At 35.4% G+C, this 17686-nt stretch overlaps 2 protein-coding genes across 6 annotated transcripts in view; one reads left to right on the top strand and one right to left on the bottom strand.

The window, feature by feature from the left end:
- LOC134790652 (uncharacterized) overlaps positions 1–17686 on the bottom strand; it is a 268621-nt gene that overhangs the window by 131472 nt on the left and 119463 nt on the right. The window lies entirely within an intron of this gene.
- LOC134791101 (uncharacterized) lies at positions 2478–17220 on the top strand. 4 transcript variants are annotated; one of them, XM_063762132.1, is made up of 20 exons: positions 2478–2614; positions 2942–2963; positions 3319–3435; positions 4795–4851; positions 5140–5160; positions 5620–5688; positions 5787–5819; positions 5918–5971; positions 6052–6126; positions 6475–6501; positions 6620–6652; positions 6767–6856; positions 7727–7840; positions 8051–8125; positions 8545–8694; positions 10048–10086; positions 11977–12024; positions 15382–15444; positions 15939–16045; positions 17153–17220. In XM_063762132.1, the coding sequence occupies exons 1-19, from the start codon at positions 2567–2569 to the stop codon at positions 16004–16006; spliced, it is 1203 nt and encodes a 400-aa protein (XP_063618202.1). In that variant the 5' UTR covers positions 2478–2566; the 3' UTR covers positions 16007–16045; positions 17153–17220. The 4 variants fall into 4 exon arrangements, with proteins under 4 accessions (XP_063618202.1, XP_063618200.1, XP_063618203.1 ...); XM_063762130.1 differs by having other exon boundaries at positions 2479–2614; positions 15936–16045; XM_063762131.1 differs by having other exon boundaries at positions 2501–2614; positions 3322–3435; positions 15936–16045.

Raw genomic sequence — 17686 nt, 5'->3', positions numbered from 1 at the left:
TTTTGTCAGAAACTATCAAATTAGACGTCGCTACATCAATCATAATTTGATTGAAGAGTTGCTACTTCATTTCATTAAACGTAGATTTTTCGTAACGCGATATCGTCCCACAGACAACTATTTAGGTAGAGTAGGTAGATAGATAATCTCTCGAGAATATTTATGCGTAGTGAAATGGATGTAGGTAATAGGTACATGATTTTTGTGTTCCTATGTGGTAGATTAAAGGACGTAATAGGTAATCGACTTTGATAAGGTATTTTTTTTTAATATTTTACAGTCGTAATAAATACAGTTAATACATATATGTATATCCGAAATGAAACAATAGGTTTTAGCACATTCCTAAAATCCTGTTGTCTTGAGTGTGCAGGCCCGGCACCCGAGACAGCGCTACGCTTGTTTTGTTACAACAACCTAAGTACCTGAGCTCGGTAGGCGCGGAATTAACCAGGATTTGGAACGCAACTCGGCATTAAGATCATGTCCAATGGAATACCGACGAAATTATTCAAGCCACCTTTAGTGTTTAAGGCTGAATTTGTTCAAAACTGAAATACGTTTTGTTTTCAGCTCTTTCTAAGAGCTCTACCTTATACCTAATACCTACCTGTTATGCTTTTCTGAAGATCTGACGTAGTCTAAATTACAAATAATAATAATAAATATGTCAACGAAAGAAAATAACGTATAGGTATTTCACGTGTTACCGGTCATCAGCATGGGCAACAATCCAGTGAAAACTATTCTTTAAATGTGTCAAATTTTTACTAGGTTATTTGAAAGCCTTGTAGATTGAACCAATCAAAGGATCAAAAAATATTTGTCATATATTCAATGCTAAAATGATTTGAACTTAATATTAAAATAATATACAAAAGCCACAAATGGATGGTGTTTAGCAAAAATGAGTCATCCCGTCCATTTTGCAATAAAATGTCAACTTTAAGCGTCAATAATTTGAGTTGACATCTTATTGAAAAATTAATGTGGGTTGACACATTATTGCGTATCAGCATCCAAATGTTTATTGAAAATCAATTAAATGTTGTGCGTGCGTATACCTAAATGTCTAGAGTTAGTTACTTCAATGAGTACTTGAACTATAAAGGGGGTGATAGACGGGCGAGTAAGTTCGTGGACTTACAGCACGACGACCATACTCGCCTGTGTCATTTAAGGACTTACTTAGGTACTTGTAAAACCTTTAATGTACATGTGAATTGCAATAAATAAATACAATACAATACAAGGACTGTATCGTTTATTATGGGTACAACTTAGCCGTTTTTTCTGGTATTATATTTTTATTAAAAAAATACATCGTCCGGGGAGATGACGTAACGCATATGGTTCGGACAATATTTACCTAATCCTCCCGAGTAACTACAACGATTTTGGACAAACACTACAAGAAAATTTGCGATTTGCAAACAAGACGAGATATTACACAAAAAAAATCGTACTATGTAAACAGCAATTACACATGATTCGTAAAGCAAAACATCTGGGCATAGTCTAATCATTTCTTTTAGTTGGAAAAAAAGTTTTGGATCTGTGCATGGTGGCCTTTTAGAGAATATGGCATGTTACTTACGACAACCCCGACTTTGGTATACAATATAACCATCATGGAGCGTTTCTATCGACCTGTTCTAGCCATGGTTCAACGCCATGAATGTCCGTTAGGCTTTGGATTTCGGTAGATTATTTTAGCTGTTTCCCTCATTTCGCTTGCGTCAGAAATTGACGGGAATCCAAAATGTTGCATAAAAAGTCGTTTTCATGTAAAGATAAAAATTCACCACATTAATTCTGTGGATGTCCAATTGAGCAATCATGAAAAGGACACTTAGATGGCATATTTTGGCAGCATATTAACCTTTTGTTTCTTTAAATCGTACCAAGGAATCGGTGAAATAGTCTCAAATTAAGCTCGGTAGGCTTGTCCAAATTATATTTGCTAGACGGTATTCAAATCATCATAAAGTCCCTAAAATAAAATAAATGTAAAACCTTCTTATATCAGATATGGCTTAAAAATATTATATCTTATTATATCTTAAGAACATAGTAATACAAAATAATACACATGTCAACAGTTAGACCAGGTTTTATCTGTACCCATAATAAACGATACAGTCCTTAGTACGCACGTACGTACTTTAAAACCGCCGAGCAAGTTTGACAACGATCCAACATGTTTGAATTTTGCTCGTAGCTCGCCTTGTCTCATACTCATACGTCTGTCACTGCTGGACTGCAAATAGCGAGCCACCATTTTGTTTGTCCATAAGGCGTATTCGCATCGTAGACGCATCAGAGCCATATCTAATCCAGATCTTATTCTTAACCGTTGGTGCGGATCGCTTGTACGAGTAGTATCGTATGTCTGTCACCCCCTTAAAGTTAATTACAGAGAGGTTGGTACGAGTTAATGAAATAAATAAGAAAATATAAAATTGCTATGAAAGTAGTAAAGTTAGATACGGTAATTACATTTCCAACTAACTTTTTTAATGACGTTTGTATCCATAGTGCAGTTGGATTAATAAAGTAACGAAGAATGGGGACACTAACTGTTTATTTAATAAGCATTTGTTTATATATTTCAGTAAGTTAAACATTTACAATAAACCTTAAGTTTGACTCAATAAAGATTACTTATATTATATATTATAACGAAAGGAAAGTTTAGAGAAGCTACGATACAACCACACTTATAAAATTGGGCGTGCTATGAAAGATAGAGCAGTTAATTACCTAATATCAATTAAGTATATCAAAACAGTTATCGTTAAACAGATTGTAAAAATAAATAACGCACCCAATTTTATGTGAAAAATGGTAACTACTGTTTTTTAAATATGATATTCACTAAGTACATGATGAGACACTAAACACATACGCCAGTCGCCAATAATATAGTGTTTTTTTTTAGGTTTGTGTGGCGTCCGTTTCAGGTAAGCACTTTACAAATGGTTAAGTAGAAAGAAATATTTAAACCCGATGGTGCCACTTTAATTCATTCACTGCCAGCTACCCGTTAGACGGGTTTCCTTTCCTGTTCAAAGACGCTTTTCGCTACATACGGGTTTTCCCGTGTTATCGGCTACGCTTGTAGCGCGTAGCTTGCGCTGGCACTGAGTGTGTTAAATAATTATTAAGGGTTCCTGTTTCAAATGGTATAAATGGTAAATAGCGCCAGAAAATATTATAAATACATATGAATAATCCAAGAACGTCTTATATGGACATTTAGTATATTAGAAGCCTTGATATTTAAGTTTTCTGTTCCAACATGAACAACACCAATAGAAGACAGCAATCAAATTGCACATAAAAGTCACCTAAAACTAGAAGATACAGAAGATGAAGACGGCAGCGGCGCAGCCGACGAGGAGCCGCCAAGAAACACGCGAGTGCTACAATCAAGTAACAAAGAACATTTTGCGATATTACTTTGATAAACAATTTAACAGGCTGAGGCGGCGGCTGACGTCCGAGAACGCTTAAAGGCTAATAAAAATATGTAGTTGTCTCGGCGTACACTACGAGTTTGTACCCTTGACGTCGAGACACTAGGTCCGTGGGGTAGGGGAGCTCTTACAGGTGACCCTCGCGCAGGCAGCTTTCTCGCGCAAAGACGCGGAACACTGCCTGCGTGATGGGAAGATGGCCACCCTACCAAGAGCGCAAAATTTGTATAGGAATTTTTAATATTTTAGCTTTAGTTATTTTAAGTGTAGTTAATTATTCATTTTATAACACTTATTGTACCTATAATAAATGAGTTTCATATTAATCAGACATGTAATATTTCTTCATTTTTAAGAACTTGATAAAAACGAGAAGAAGGCTATTTATAATCTGTACAGACACGACACAACCCAATATTTCTTAAACTTCCACTATTCCATGAATTGTAGGTATAAATACAATCAATACTACCTGTGATTAGAAAAGAGATACATATGTGTAAAACTTATGGGTACAGTCGCCATCGAATATATCGGACCGGCCAAGGTGCTCACAAATATCTGAACACGCATCTATTGTCAAGAGTGCATGTTCTAATATTTTTGAGCACCTCGGCCGCATCGATATATCTGATGGCGATTGTACATAGTAATATTTACTTAACCACTATATTATGTATTAAACACCGAGTGTATAGATCTTTTCCCCAAAATCGTTAATTCCGCGTAGCAAATTTTCCATTCGAATTTTTTCCCACCCGAATTTCTACCCAAACCGTTTTTTTGTCATTCGCTTGTTTCTCTAATCTCAAACTATCGCAACATTTTTATTTCTTACGCTTTAATTTTCTTATAATTAATACTTTCCAAGTCGTTTTTTTTGCATTATTTTTATTTCTTAGGCTACAATATTACCATGTGGTCCCACCGCACTGTTTCTTTTCAAAAAACATTTAGTTCACAACTTAGCTGGACGGAGCCCCGCTTCGCGGGGCTCCTATTACTGGGCAGTTTGCCCTTCGGGTATCTGAAGCTACCTAACGAACCTAACCTAAACAGTGCGGTGGGACTATGGTAATATTATAGCCTAAGAAATAAAAAGAATGCGAATAAAATGTCTTGGAAAGTATTAATTATGAGAAAAATTTATTTAACCTAAGAAATAAAACTGTAGAGATATAAGCGAATGACAAAAAAGGGTATGGGTAGAAGTTCGGGTGGGAAAAAATGCGAATGGAAAATTTGCTACGCGAAATTAACGATTTTGGGGAAAAGATCTATACACTCTAAACACCGATGACTTTGTATTCGATAGGTGATGTATTAACTCCGCCAGAACTACTACCGTTAGCCAAAAGACTAATGGCAAAAGGTATGTACATATTTTTTGAATAGCGTATTTTCTATATCATACATTTTATGAGTTTTTAGCAGTCGTACCTAAATTTATATTTGTTTGGTGATTTACCTATTAAAAATAAATAAATTTAATACAATTAGCAGAAAAAACTCGCACGCATTTATAAAATTTGAATATCTGATGTTCATTACTTTACTAGTTAAACGAATTATTGACCAATTCTGAAATCAAATGTTCATCGAAACCTCGTGATCTTGGCAGATCATGCACGATTACAACGATGTTGTTATTTTTTTTCAGTTGACACTCGTTCACCAGGAGGTAATCAATAAAACATAAGTACATAGGTAATAAACTTAGTGATCAATTGATCATCTTAAATTTATCTGCATCTTTAATGAATTCAAGTTAAAAAATATATAGAACTGTGACTCTGATTCTTAGTCCTCCTACGATTTAGATTTAATTTGTTATGGGGATAGTTTGAGGTCCGAGGAAGGTCATAGGATAGGTTTTATCATCATCCTATGCGGGTGAAGTCAACGGCAGAAGCCAGTGTATTATGAAATTGAATAAAAAGGTTTTCCTAATAAATAGGTATTTATTTCCGCATCAATGTAGGCTAAGTACCAATTACATTTTATGATATTTCGGTAACATCCCTGATATCCCTTTTCATTTCTACCGGTAGGTACAGTTAATGATTGCTTTAGCAAATAAATAAGTATGATGATAATTATTATAATTGTCATATTCTAATGCTTCTTTATTTTTTTATAGAAGGCCAAGGTATCGTAAGCTCGGCGCGAAGTGCGGAAACGTTGGCAGACACTTTATTTCATCGTTTTTGTACGTATTGCTCTGTTTCTTTATTTCGTAGATGGTCTAATTTGTATAAATAATTCCTTATTATGATTTCATATTGATACTATAAATATTCCTTGTAGTTATGACAGATCGACGCATTGCATGGTTAAGCAGTAAGTACTAAAAAGTAGTTAATATTTCTAAGTTTTGTAACAAGGATTTGCTTGAATTTGTATCAATTCTTTTAATAACATTTTTTATTTTATTTCAGAATTTGATATCGCTGGTCTTGATGCCCTTCAGGCGTTAGCCCTTGACGGAGCAGGTAAAAGCAGTTTTTTGTACATGCATGCTTTCAGTGTATTGAGATTGGTTGTACCTACAATCATTATTTCTTCTTTCAAGGAATCCACAAGAACCTTAAACTAGTGAGCGTCGATGGCGCTCGATGTTACGTGGACGAGTTTGCCAAGGATGGTGGTAATTATACCTCTACATTTTTATCGTAAGAATGACTATAATTGATTGATTTTTTATAGTACCTATCAATAAATTATTACTTGGTCACACCGACTACATAGATTATTTGGGATCAAGCGAAGTGCAATTTTATGCCCTCCAGCAGTAAAAACGTAAACAGACTTTGGAAATTTATTGCACTGTTTATCATACCTAATCTTACAAAAGAAATGGTAAATTTAAACTGATTTTCATACTCTGCAAAGATCTACTACTTATATTACATAGATGTTTCTCCGATTCAAAATCGAGCCTGAAAGATAACTCGATAAATGTAAGTAACTTATTATTCTTTATTTTTATTTACAGTTGTGCATAACAGCATGTGTTACGCTAGTAAGTGTATTTCTTAGAGTAAATTTTACAAAATACTCAGCAAATTAAAAAATCGGTATAAGTTTTTGATATGATATATAACTTTTAACAGGGTCTGTAAAATAATATGTATTTTCAGATCAACCTGAACACAGAAAGAGCATATACAGCTGTCAGTATCTAAACGTTCTTTGTTTTCTTTTCGTTCTTCTTAAATTTGAGTGTGTGTGTGTGGCGGTAACCGAAGACAATATTATTTACTATATTTTATTATTTATATTTACAGTGTTGACTAAACCAATCAAACGAGGTTTAAAGGAAAAAAACGATCCCATTCATAGAAGACAAAGAGAATCTGGCGTTCCTCAAAGTCGAAGTATACACAGTATTCTTTTCCTTCCACAAATTTACAAAATGGCATTAAATAACAATGAAAACTTCATTCATGAAACTAAAGAAAAACGAATTATCTTCAAAATATTCTCCTTGGATTTGATACACAATCGCAATCGGTTTCAAAACTTGTCTAAAATATTTTGTGACATATTGTTGTTGTTGTCTTTCTTTCCTGAGAAAACATGTAATTTTCAGATGAAAAACTTTTTAGTATTGAACAGGATCAAATCATCAAAATGACAGAATGTTATTCTTCTAGTCGTCAATGGAGTGCCTGCAGTTATTCGAATTTAATCAATCGATTACGTTCTGGGGCCGTAGTTTTTCCACAGGCATAACCCCCTTGTTATAGAAAAAGGTGTCAAAATGATTCAGGAAATATATAAAAGAGATATTTTTGAAGCTGTTTAGTCTATCAAAGAGAGGCCTGTGTTGCTGAACAAAAATTTAAACGCTATGAAAGCAACACTTAGGTACAGTCGACGTCAAAGATATGTTTACACTTTAGCACCTTACTCTCCTTTGTAATAAGGCGAAAAATGTAAACACATCTTTGACGTCGACTGTACCAAAAAGTGGGCCAAAATAACGTTACAAGAGCTGCGGAATATTTTTGATAGTTTTAACAAACTTTTGCATTTATGTATCGAAGCCAAATGACGATATTGTGAAGATAATTGTCTTGTTTTATTCTAATGATGGTACTTTTAATTTGTAATATCATTTTGTAAATTTAACGAGTAGCACTAATAATTCTTTATCAGTATTTTTGAGGTAATAAATATTATTTAATAAAATGACTGTGAGTCAACGTCAAAATAATAATCATGTAATAAAAATCAATTTGCAGTTAATTTAATGAGTAAACTTCAGAAAAAGAGACAAATAGTTGTGAAAGCTGGACGTAAACAAAATGAACACAAGAATGAGGAAGCCGAATCAATGACTACAGGAGAAACTAAAGGTATGGTTTTTCGTGTCGGAGTAAGGCCCTTCTAAATAAAGTAATAATAATACTAACGTAATAAAATTACGTCTATTTTTTACATCCTCATACTTTAGAAAATATTTTTCAGGTAATATATCTTGATCAGATGTGTGAGAAAACTCATTGATATTAAACCGTCTTTTGTGAAATATCTCGTTACCTTACAACATATTATTATATTTACAGGCCCTAATATTGAAAAAGATAATGGACAACTTAACGTGGCCACTTCCAGACCACATGACACACTTAGCAAAAAAGGTATTTTTTAGGTGTCACGAAATTTACCAAGTAGCTTACATTATGTAGGTATTATACCTCTATTATATACATGATTACCTAGTACATGATTACGAAATATTAAATCAAATATGTATTAAATCTTCGCCGATGTATGCAGGTTTCCTCACGATGTTTTCCTTCACCGAAAAGCTAAAATAAAGAAAAAAATCAAAAGCTGTATGTGAAGTCCCCAGTCCGCATTGGGCTAGCGTGGGGACTATAGCCCAAGCGCTCTCGCGCATGAGAGGAGGCCTGAGTAGGACGCATATAGGCTGAATTATTTATTTTTTATTTATGTATTCATCACTCGGGGTCTCGTAAATTGTCAGATAAATGTAGAGCATACTCGTATAAACCAATCATTAATTCATTTATTAAACGATCACAAACATTTTTAGCACACTTAAAGGGCTGTAGCTGGAAATTTGAATGTATAACTCCAGTGAACCTTGACTCCTGCCGGCTAAAGACATCTTGTCCCGGCCAGGAGGAGAACACAGGTGTAGACCTTGAACACGAGAAATTACTACAGAAGGTTCGAAGAATGAGTAAGTTTAATAGATCCATACTAATCCATACTATCCATACTAATATTATAAATGCGAAAGTGTGTCTGTCTGTCTGTTACCTCTTCACGCTTAAAACGAACGGATTTAGTTTAAATTTGGCATAGAGATAGCTAGATCCCCGGGAAAGACCTAGGATAGTTTTTATGCCGGAAATCATCCCTAAAGAAAGTGAAAAGTCGTGGTATTGAGAGAGTTAATAAATTGCCTGATAATTGATGTAAGCAGTAACTTATTAAATTTAATGTTTGCTATTACACTTTATCCAGGCGCTATACTTTAGCTACTGTTACTGATTCCACGCAGACAAAGTCGCAGGCAAAAGCTAGTAGCGTATAAAAAGATAAAGATAAAGATAAAAAATAGTTTATTCAAGTAGGCATATTACAATGCGCTTATGAACGTCAAATAAACCTTTACCGGCTCCAACCGTACACCTCTGCCCCGAGAAGATTTAAATCCCCCCTCAATTGGAGGAGGGTATCCCAATATGGCACCGGCAACAAACTCGGCGGGACACATCTTTTCAAAACATTATTACATCTTATAATTAACATGCATTACGAGTAATTAAGAAAAATACAATTTAAATTACTATAGAATTCATGCAATTATACTCAGTGAGTACATAACTTTATACAAATACGTAGCTCTTTCAGAAAACATATCAAATTCTTACAAAAGGAAAAGAAAATAAAATCAATAAAAGAAACGAGAATACATATTATATGAATTTGGCTGTTGTATAACCATACTTATTAATATTATTAATGTGAAAGCTGAACCGATTTAAATGAAATTTGGAATAGAAATACTTTGAGTCCCGAGAAAGGACATAGGGTAAATTTTATTCCAGAAATCATCCGTTAAGGGGGTGAAAAGAAGGGTCGAAATTTATATGGGGAATTAATATCGCTGATATCGCTGAACCGATTTAGATGATGTTTGGTATGGAGATAGTTTAAAATGTGAGAAGAGATATAGAATAGTTTTCATCCCCGAAATCATCCCTTAAGGGTTCAAAAAAAGTTTTAGTGTTTGTATGTTGTTATTGTTGTTGTTGTCCTACGGCACCCCAGAGGTGCAAAGGGCCTTCACAAGCTCGCGCCACGCCTTCCTATGTTCAGCGACCCTTCTGGCATGAACTACAAGCGGTCGGGTTGAGCTGGAGCGAGTGTTTGTATGGGGAAATCAATAATTTCTTAAGTAGGGAATAAAGCTCTAATTACTAATTCCACGCAGACAAAGTCGCGGGCAAAAGCTAGTAATAGGTATATATTTCTATAATGCCAAAAATTTATATATATGTAGTTACTTAATTATTTTTTATTGCAGTTGGTATCTCGTCCGTGGATGAAGAGGTGGAAAAAATATGTACGTAATTATTTTTCCTTTTTAGGGTTCCGTACCCAAAGGGTAAAAACGGGACCCTATTATTAAGACTCCGCTGTCCGTCTGTCTATCCGTCCGTCTGTCTGCCTGTCACCAGACTGTATTTCATGAACCGTAATAGTTAGACAATTAACCCTTAACCGCATATATGGCGGATATAATATTCAACTCAATTGAAAGTTATTAAAGTTAAAATTTAAACAAATAATTTTTATTACATGCAGTAAGGGGTTAAATTTTCACAGATGATCTATTTCTATTGCCGCTATAACAACAAATACTAAAAACAAAATAAAATAAATAGGTACTAAAGTGGTGCTCCCATACAAAGTGTTTCTTTTTGCCCCTTTTTTCCGTAATGGTACGGAAGCCTTCGTGCGCGAGTCTGACTCGCACTTAGCCGGTTTTTTATACTACATTTTCACAATTGTTACCTACTGTTTTTGTTCGGACCTTTACATAGATGTGCTGCTGTTTGTGCCACCTTTATAATCGAATGAATTGCAGTGTTAGTAGGCCGGCAATATGAATTGCAGTGTTAGTAGGCCGGGGAAATGCAGCCCTTTTGTCTCAGGCGATGCCGCTTATTGGCACGATTATTCCTTGGATCATAGGTACTAAGCTACCCCTAACAGGGAGGGGAAAAGCGGTTCCGGCACTCTTTCTACCTGCCTGTAGCGCTCAGATCAAGTTTGGTATCATTTTCGTATACCTAAATTTGCACAATCATGCCAAACGGCGTCGCATGAGACAAAAGTGCATACTGCTCCATACACATTTCTGCGCCTACTTCCTCACTACATATTTTTCACGTCAGCAGCTCGAACAAGGGTACTTTGGGGCTATTACGTCATTTCAAATTAGGGGGGGGGGTCTGGACATCGGATGACGGTAGCATGAAGTAGGAGGCAATGGGGTCATTTGAAGCATGATTTTTGGATGATTATAGGGGGGGGGGGGGTCAAAAATCGTCAAAAATCGATGACGTAATTTATGGACAGCCCCTTTGCTACTTAAAAACAGTGAGCAAAATAGCATTTTGCTCACTGAGTGAGACAAAATGACATTCAAGTGACCTTCATATTCATATGTCATTTCAACATGCGGGGCCTAATACAAAGTTCAAAATACTTGGATTCTATTCCAAATTACGTACGAGTATGAATTCTTAATAATTAAGTAATGAAAATAAACTTAAAAATTTGATAAAAAAAACACTATATTTTAAGTATTTTATTCTACAATTAAAATAATTAACTCAAAAAATGCACAGATTATCACGCAAAATAAATAATTTTCCTTTTATAAATCTCTATTATGGTTGACAAATAGTAGTCTCCGCAATTCGGACCGTATCTTGCAAAAATATTTTTTACAAAAAAAAGTTGAAGTGTCAATTGATGTTCGTTATTTCCATAATTCCATATGATTTTACTGAAATTTATTTCGTTTTGTTTTTGTGTTCGATTGCGGTATTTAAACGTAATTGTTAGAATATCTTATGAAAACATGAGTGAATAAGTGATAAAGAAGGATTTACCTACATTTTTCAGGTTGGGGTTGTCTAATATGTTCTCACTTCTGACGTGAAAAATTGTATGTACAACACGAGATCAAAGTTATTTACATCTCGTGCGCTTTTGAGTCCCTTCCTACGCTCAAGATTTTAAATTAGATTCACTCGCTACGCTCGTGAATCTATTATAGAATCTTTCGCTTGCACGGGACTCAAAATAAGCACTCGAAGAAATATCAAACTTTGATCTCTTGTTGTACAAATAACTATTCCACAGCGGTATAAATAAAAATATACCAATTACGTTTATTCGAAGTTATGATACTCAATTGTAACATTACATAATCTTTTTACAGTGGAAGTCCGAGCGTTACACAAACGTCCTATGTCAGGTTTTAAACCAAGTAAGTAATCACATTATTTTTTATAATAATAGGTATATTAGAGTTAGACCAAGCTAAGTTGGCAGCGATGTGCGATGGATGAGTGTTATTAAAACGTCATATACTTAGGTACTCTCATAGAAGTGACAGAAGTTTGACGTTTAAAATAATAGTTGCACCGCCTGGGCTTCCCGGTTCGAACAATGCTTATAAGAAGTCACAGCGGTACGATACCGATCTGTCAGTGTTAAAAGTGACATTGCTTCAAACAAAAACGTCCACCGCTGTGACGACTTACATATATTATAAGCATAGAAGATAGGATTGTATAGAAGTGGTATACGCGTGCCTCCGTGAGGGACAAATCATACGCAAATGCGACACTGTGATTGGTCGAATTCATTTGTTGCCCACCATAATCCATACTAAAAAAACGGTGGGGAACAAATAAAATGTGAGACTGTGACAAGGACAAACAATAATAGCTCTTTCGCTGCTACTCCTACTGAAAGATACATAAGACTATCCTGTTCGGTCACTTCTCCCCACCCTCATGCCAGATCCAGTTTTAATACTAGATTCATGATTATAAGCATTGTTCGAATCGGGAGGAATATTTGCAACGCAATTCAATACACACAGTAATCACATTCAAAATATTAAGCTATAGAGACATTTTTATTTGGGAATGATCGAGACCCCATTAGTAAAGAAAAAAATAATATGGTTGTCTGTAAAGTCGGTTTGCGGACGATAATTTTGCGTGATAACGTCATAAGAAAACATTGATGAAAAATTACATACATTTATTTAAGAATTGAATTGAATTAACATCACTGAATTATCATTATTTTGTATACAAAGAAGGAGTTAATTGAATGTAATTAACGTTACCATGGAGATTTGTCCACAACGTTACCATGGAGTCTGTCCACAACGTGACACTTTTTCGTGCATGCTTCCGGTGTTCATCGATTTATAAGACGTTATCACGTCAAAAAAAAAAATTTCACATCACAGGCTTCGTTCAAAATTGCGGGAAATAACCGGAATGATGAACATACCGACGAACTGTGATTGTTCCGGTACCTATCTGTCTCTTGCAGTTGAAGTCATCTACTTATATCTGAATCTAATCGAATTAATTTTTAATATATTCGATGAGTTTATTTTAACCAGAAACAAATATACGAGCATACGAAAGTCATCAGCAATAAAAGCGTGTTTCAAAAATTATTTGTCGACGTGACAGCGTGATGATGACAGTCAACCCGATTCGAACTTTAACCTTTTCGACGCCGTGTCAAACACAAAAGCTGTCACGCTGACGCCACGCCACCGAAGTGTCAAAACTGAAATTGAAATTTATGCATATGCACGTAGGTCTATGTTGCTCTGTGATCTGTGATTAATCGGTCTTTGGCGTTGAACCTACGGTGCGGATATATCGGTCATTGGCGTCCAAAAGGTTAAGATACGTCAATTAATAGATCTAGAAACGATATGAATTAGATATGTCAGTGTCAAATGTGACGTTTCTTTAAACAAAAACGTCACTTTTGACACTGACACATCTAATCCATATCGTTGCTAGATCTATTAATCTTAAAGTTCGAACATGGCGCACGATCATATATTACTGGTCAGGCTTTAATTTAATTTATTTTTTAATTACTATATTTATAGCACGCCTCAATAAAAGAAACGATACAGATCACAATCTTAAAAGTAGAGGTAAACAATCAGCGGTCTTATCGCTAAAGAGCGATCTCTTCCACATAACCTTTGGGTAGTGGATTAACTGCAACTTATATCCAGAATAGGGGATATTACTGCAATGTTCTGCCGCCAGAGTGCAGCACTACCGACTCTAGTAAATTCATAGACTAACTTATACATACTGTGCCTTAAACTGTTTTTTGACAAGTTTTCAAGACAATAAAATATGACATTGATCAATCAAGGCGGTTTGTTAACAAGGGCCTACCGGTAAACGCGAAAATCGATAGTTATCTGCCTCTTTATCGCTCGAATATGCAAGAGTGATAGAGAGGCAGAAACCGAACTTTCGATTGTCGTGTTTCACGGTAGGCCATGTGATAGACGTAGTGACGCATGATGTGTCATTGATGTTTGTTTACTGTATGTGCTAGTTGTGCCACCTACGCAGAGCTTTGCCTAATATTCCCTATTGACTAGCAGGTGATGCAAATAAACTAAGTAGTTACGTAATCTAAATTGTTAAGCAAATTGACTGAGATATACGGCTCGATTTGGAAAATGAATTACATGTCTACTAGACTTCAACAAGTTACGATACGGATAATTTAAAGATATTTGTAAGATAGATATGTCAAATTTGACGTTTCCGCGATTCTGGAGGTCCTCTTGAACGATTTCGACAAGTTATGACTTAGATATCCAAGTCACATCTAGTCGATATCTAATTTAGATCTAGTTGATCTCTAAATCGTCCCAAGATCTTGTGATTATCTCGAAATCCGAATAGGCCTGATAGAAACTTTCACAAACTTATAAGAGATATACATATTATATGTGCATGCACACGCAGCTTAAAGCTGATACGTGCACATCAATGTCCACTTGTGTTTTGTAGTCTACAAAAGTGTTTATCGAGTTTATTTTTAAAATAATTTATCGAGGGTGCACTGATCACTGACTGATATACATTTACATACAAAAAAAACATGTTAAGTAAAAATAACTGGGTAAATAAATATTATTATATAGTCTCAGCAAAGAGAATTTAGACTAGAGGAATATTGTCAAAGTAAATTATGTAGTCAGTACATGCCATCTTTTCGAGCGATGGCGCCATACCTTTGGCCTCTACTCTCGAGTAGATGGCGATACTTTTTGACATTTAACAAATTAAACACATATCACCATATCAGTGAAAGAATAAGGATCAAAGCCAAATGGCGTTCTAAAAGGTTTGATCATTTGTGTCGAAATATGACAGTAAATGATACGACTACATAATTTACTTTGACAATATTTCTCTATTTCGAATTCTCTTTGGTCTCAGCCATGAAGTAAAAACCGGACAAGTGCGAGTCGGACTCGCCCACCGAGGGTTCCGTACTTTTTGGTATTTGTTGTTATAGCGACAAAAGAAATACATCATCTGTGAAAATTTCAATTACCTAGGTATCACGGTTCATAAGATACAGCCTGGTGACAGACAGACAGACGGACGGACAAACAGACGGACAGTGGAGTCTTAGTAATAGGGTCCCGTATTTACCTTTTGGGTACGGAATTATTATTTCTTCACATTATCTTAATTAATTAATAAGTATATTGTTGTTACTTACTTACTTATCGCAAGTAATTTTATAATTATATATTTTACAGGTGGCCCGGAGGGCCCGGTAGAAACTTTATCACAATACTTTAAAACACTAATTAAAAAAACAGGTTTGTTAACTCAGTTTACAATAATATAGATGATTAATTATAATATAGTGTGGTAGATAAAGTATCCATTTATAATCTTCTTTATATTTAAGAGCTCTGCTCTTGTCGGTAGAGTAATCTCCAATTCGTCCGGTCCTCTGCCAACTCCTTAACCTTTTGGTATGAGACGACCTGAACCTTTTCTTTTATTTGGTTGTAATAATTTTTCCTCTGTTTTCCTCTTCCTCAATTTCCCTCTATTTTTCCTTTTATGATGTTCTTAAGGAACAGGTCGTGTCGTAGCAGATGTCCAATTAGTACTCCTCTTCTAATATTATATTGCATTTATGATATGATAAATAAAAAATAAAATTCTCAGAGTTAGACCAAGAAAAGTCTGCAGAGATTTTGATAGTCCAAGCAGTGCAAGTGTTATTTTAAACTCGCTGCAGACTTTTGTTGGTCTGTATGTGTTATTTGAAATTAAAATAAAACGTATTTTATTCGGATAGAAGGTGCGAAAAAGAAACAACAAGAGAACCCTGGTAACAAATATAAAAAAAACAGGGCAATGATGACATAACCGAAATCCATTGCAACCCCAGTAAAATGTCATAATAAGGTTGGTAATTTCTACCCATAAACACCGATCTTTATTACGATAAATCATTTACGGTCACAGCACGGCAGTCAATCGAGGTCACCATACATATGCTCTCCCGTACAAATTTAGCATGGCAGAGCGGCCAGCTTTATTTCAGCTGCGCTTACAATTAGGACCAGTACTCTCGTGTTATTATAGTATAAAATAGCGTAGAATACAACTCTATTGTGCTGCTGGATTCGTAGCATTTTACAAGTTCAATTGTACATATGTGTGGTGGCCTCGTGCTCTTTGGAAACGATTCATTAATGCGGTGTCTGGAGTTTCACGGTATACTCTGTGAAGCTGTGGAACGCGTTGCCATCTCCGCTGAGGCAGTGTAAGGCAGTAGCGTCGCTGAAATTAAATGTAATTATGTATTTATGTCTTGCCGTCATGCACAGATTATCAAGTTTGACTACCATTTCATATGTATCTCTCAGTTGCTTAAAGGTTAGGTGGAAGAGATCCCTTAAGGCGTCGTCTATTATTTACGTCACACAATATTTCGAGTTTTTGGACCAGGTCGAGTTTTTTGTTTGAATGTATTGTACCTTAAGATAAACGTGAATGGAATAGAATAAGTAAATAAACGATATACTTAATAATAATTAAAATCAACATTCAACATTAATATTTAGTTTCTGATAAACAATTTGAAAGCCATATTTTACTTACTGGCGTCCAATATTTTGCTCAAACATGCTTCAATTTCATTGGACAGGTAGGTTCCCAGAGAGACCTCAGATTTCCTTTTTAGCGTTCAAGACTATAGGAGCCTAATAATATTCGATTGGGAAAAGCGTTCGACGAATGACATTGACACGAGAGTTCCGAACAACTGACAGGCTGATATCGTCCGGCGAACTAGTAATCTGCCGCTGGTCTGGGCCCCTTTACAAATGGATGCTGATACGCAATAATGTGTCAACCCACATTCATTTTTCAATAATATGTCAACTCAAAATATTGACGCTTAAAGTTGACATTTTATTGCAAAATGGATGTGGGATGACTCATTTTTGCTAAACACCATCCAAATGCAGTTTGCAATTCCTCTTTAATAATGATTTTATATATTTTCAGCTACCCCGCTCAGCCCATCAACCAAAACACAGCATCTGAAGATTTAAATAATACACTCATGAAAATTTTGCGCTATTTTGTTTATTTCTTCTTAGTGGATCTAACAGGCGTATTCAGATTTTAATTATAAGTTAATAAGAGTAAAATCCATTCTAATCCACATCCAATCCAGATCTGGATTAGATATGGATGTGATCTGTCTGTCTAAAGTGACATTATTTCAACCAAAAACGTCACATAAGAAGTCAAAGCGGTACGATACCGATATGTGTGTCAAAAGGGACGTTTATTGGTTGAAGAAATGTTACTTTTGACACTGACAGATCGGAATCGTACTGCTGTGGCATTGTTCGAATCGGGCCGACAGGTTCGGACGTCGACAGAGTTGTAGCCGACCGCTGTAAAGGTAAGAGGTCGCACGCGCCGCGCCGCGCGGACCCTTTCATCGGACCCCTTTGTTACATGAAGTAGGACACGAACGTCGAACAGAGATGTTCGATGCCGATATTGCAACTATTCACAATGCTTTCTTAT

Source organism: Cydia splendana, chromosome 5, assembly GCF_910591565.1.
Source record: "Cydia splendana chromosome 5, ilCydSple1.2, whole genome shotgun sequence".
Classification (NCBI taxonomy): Eukaryota; Metazoa; Arthropoda; class Insecta; order Lepidoptera; family Tortricidae; genus Cydia; species Cydia splendana.
This window is presented reverse-complemented; position numbering and strand designations above follow the sequence as displayed.

Coding starts and splice junctions, on each gene's coding strand:
- LOC134791101 (XM_063762130.1), top strand. CDS start 2,567: ATGGGGACACTAACTGTTTATTTAATAAGCATTTGTTTATATATTTCA. Junction 4,852..5,139: donor CAAAAGACTAATGGCAAAAG/GTATGTACATAT, acceptor ATTTTTTTTCAG/TTGACACTCGTTCACCAGGA. Junction 6,127..6,474: donor CGAGTTTGCCAAGGATGGTG/GTAATTATACCT, acceptor TTTTATTTACAG/TTGTGCATAACAGCATGTGT.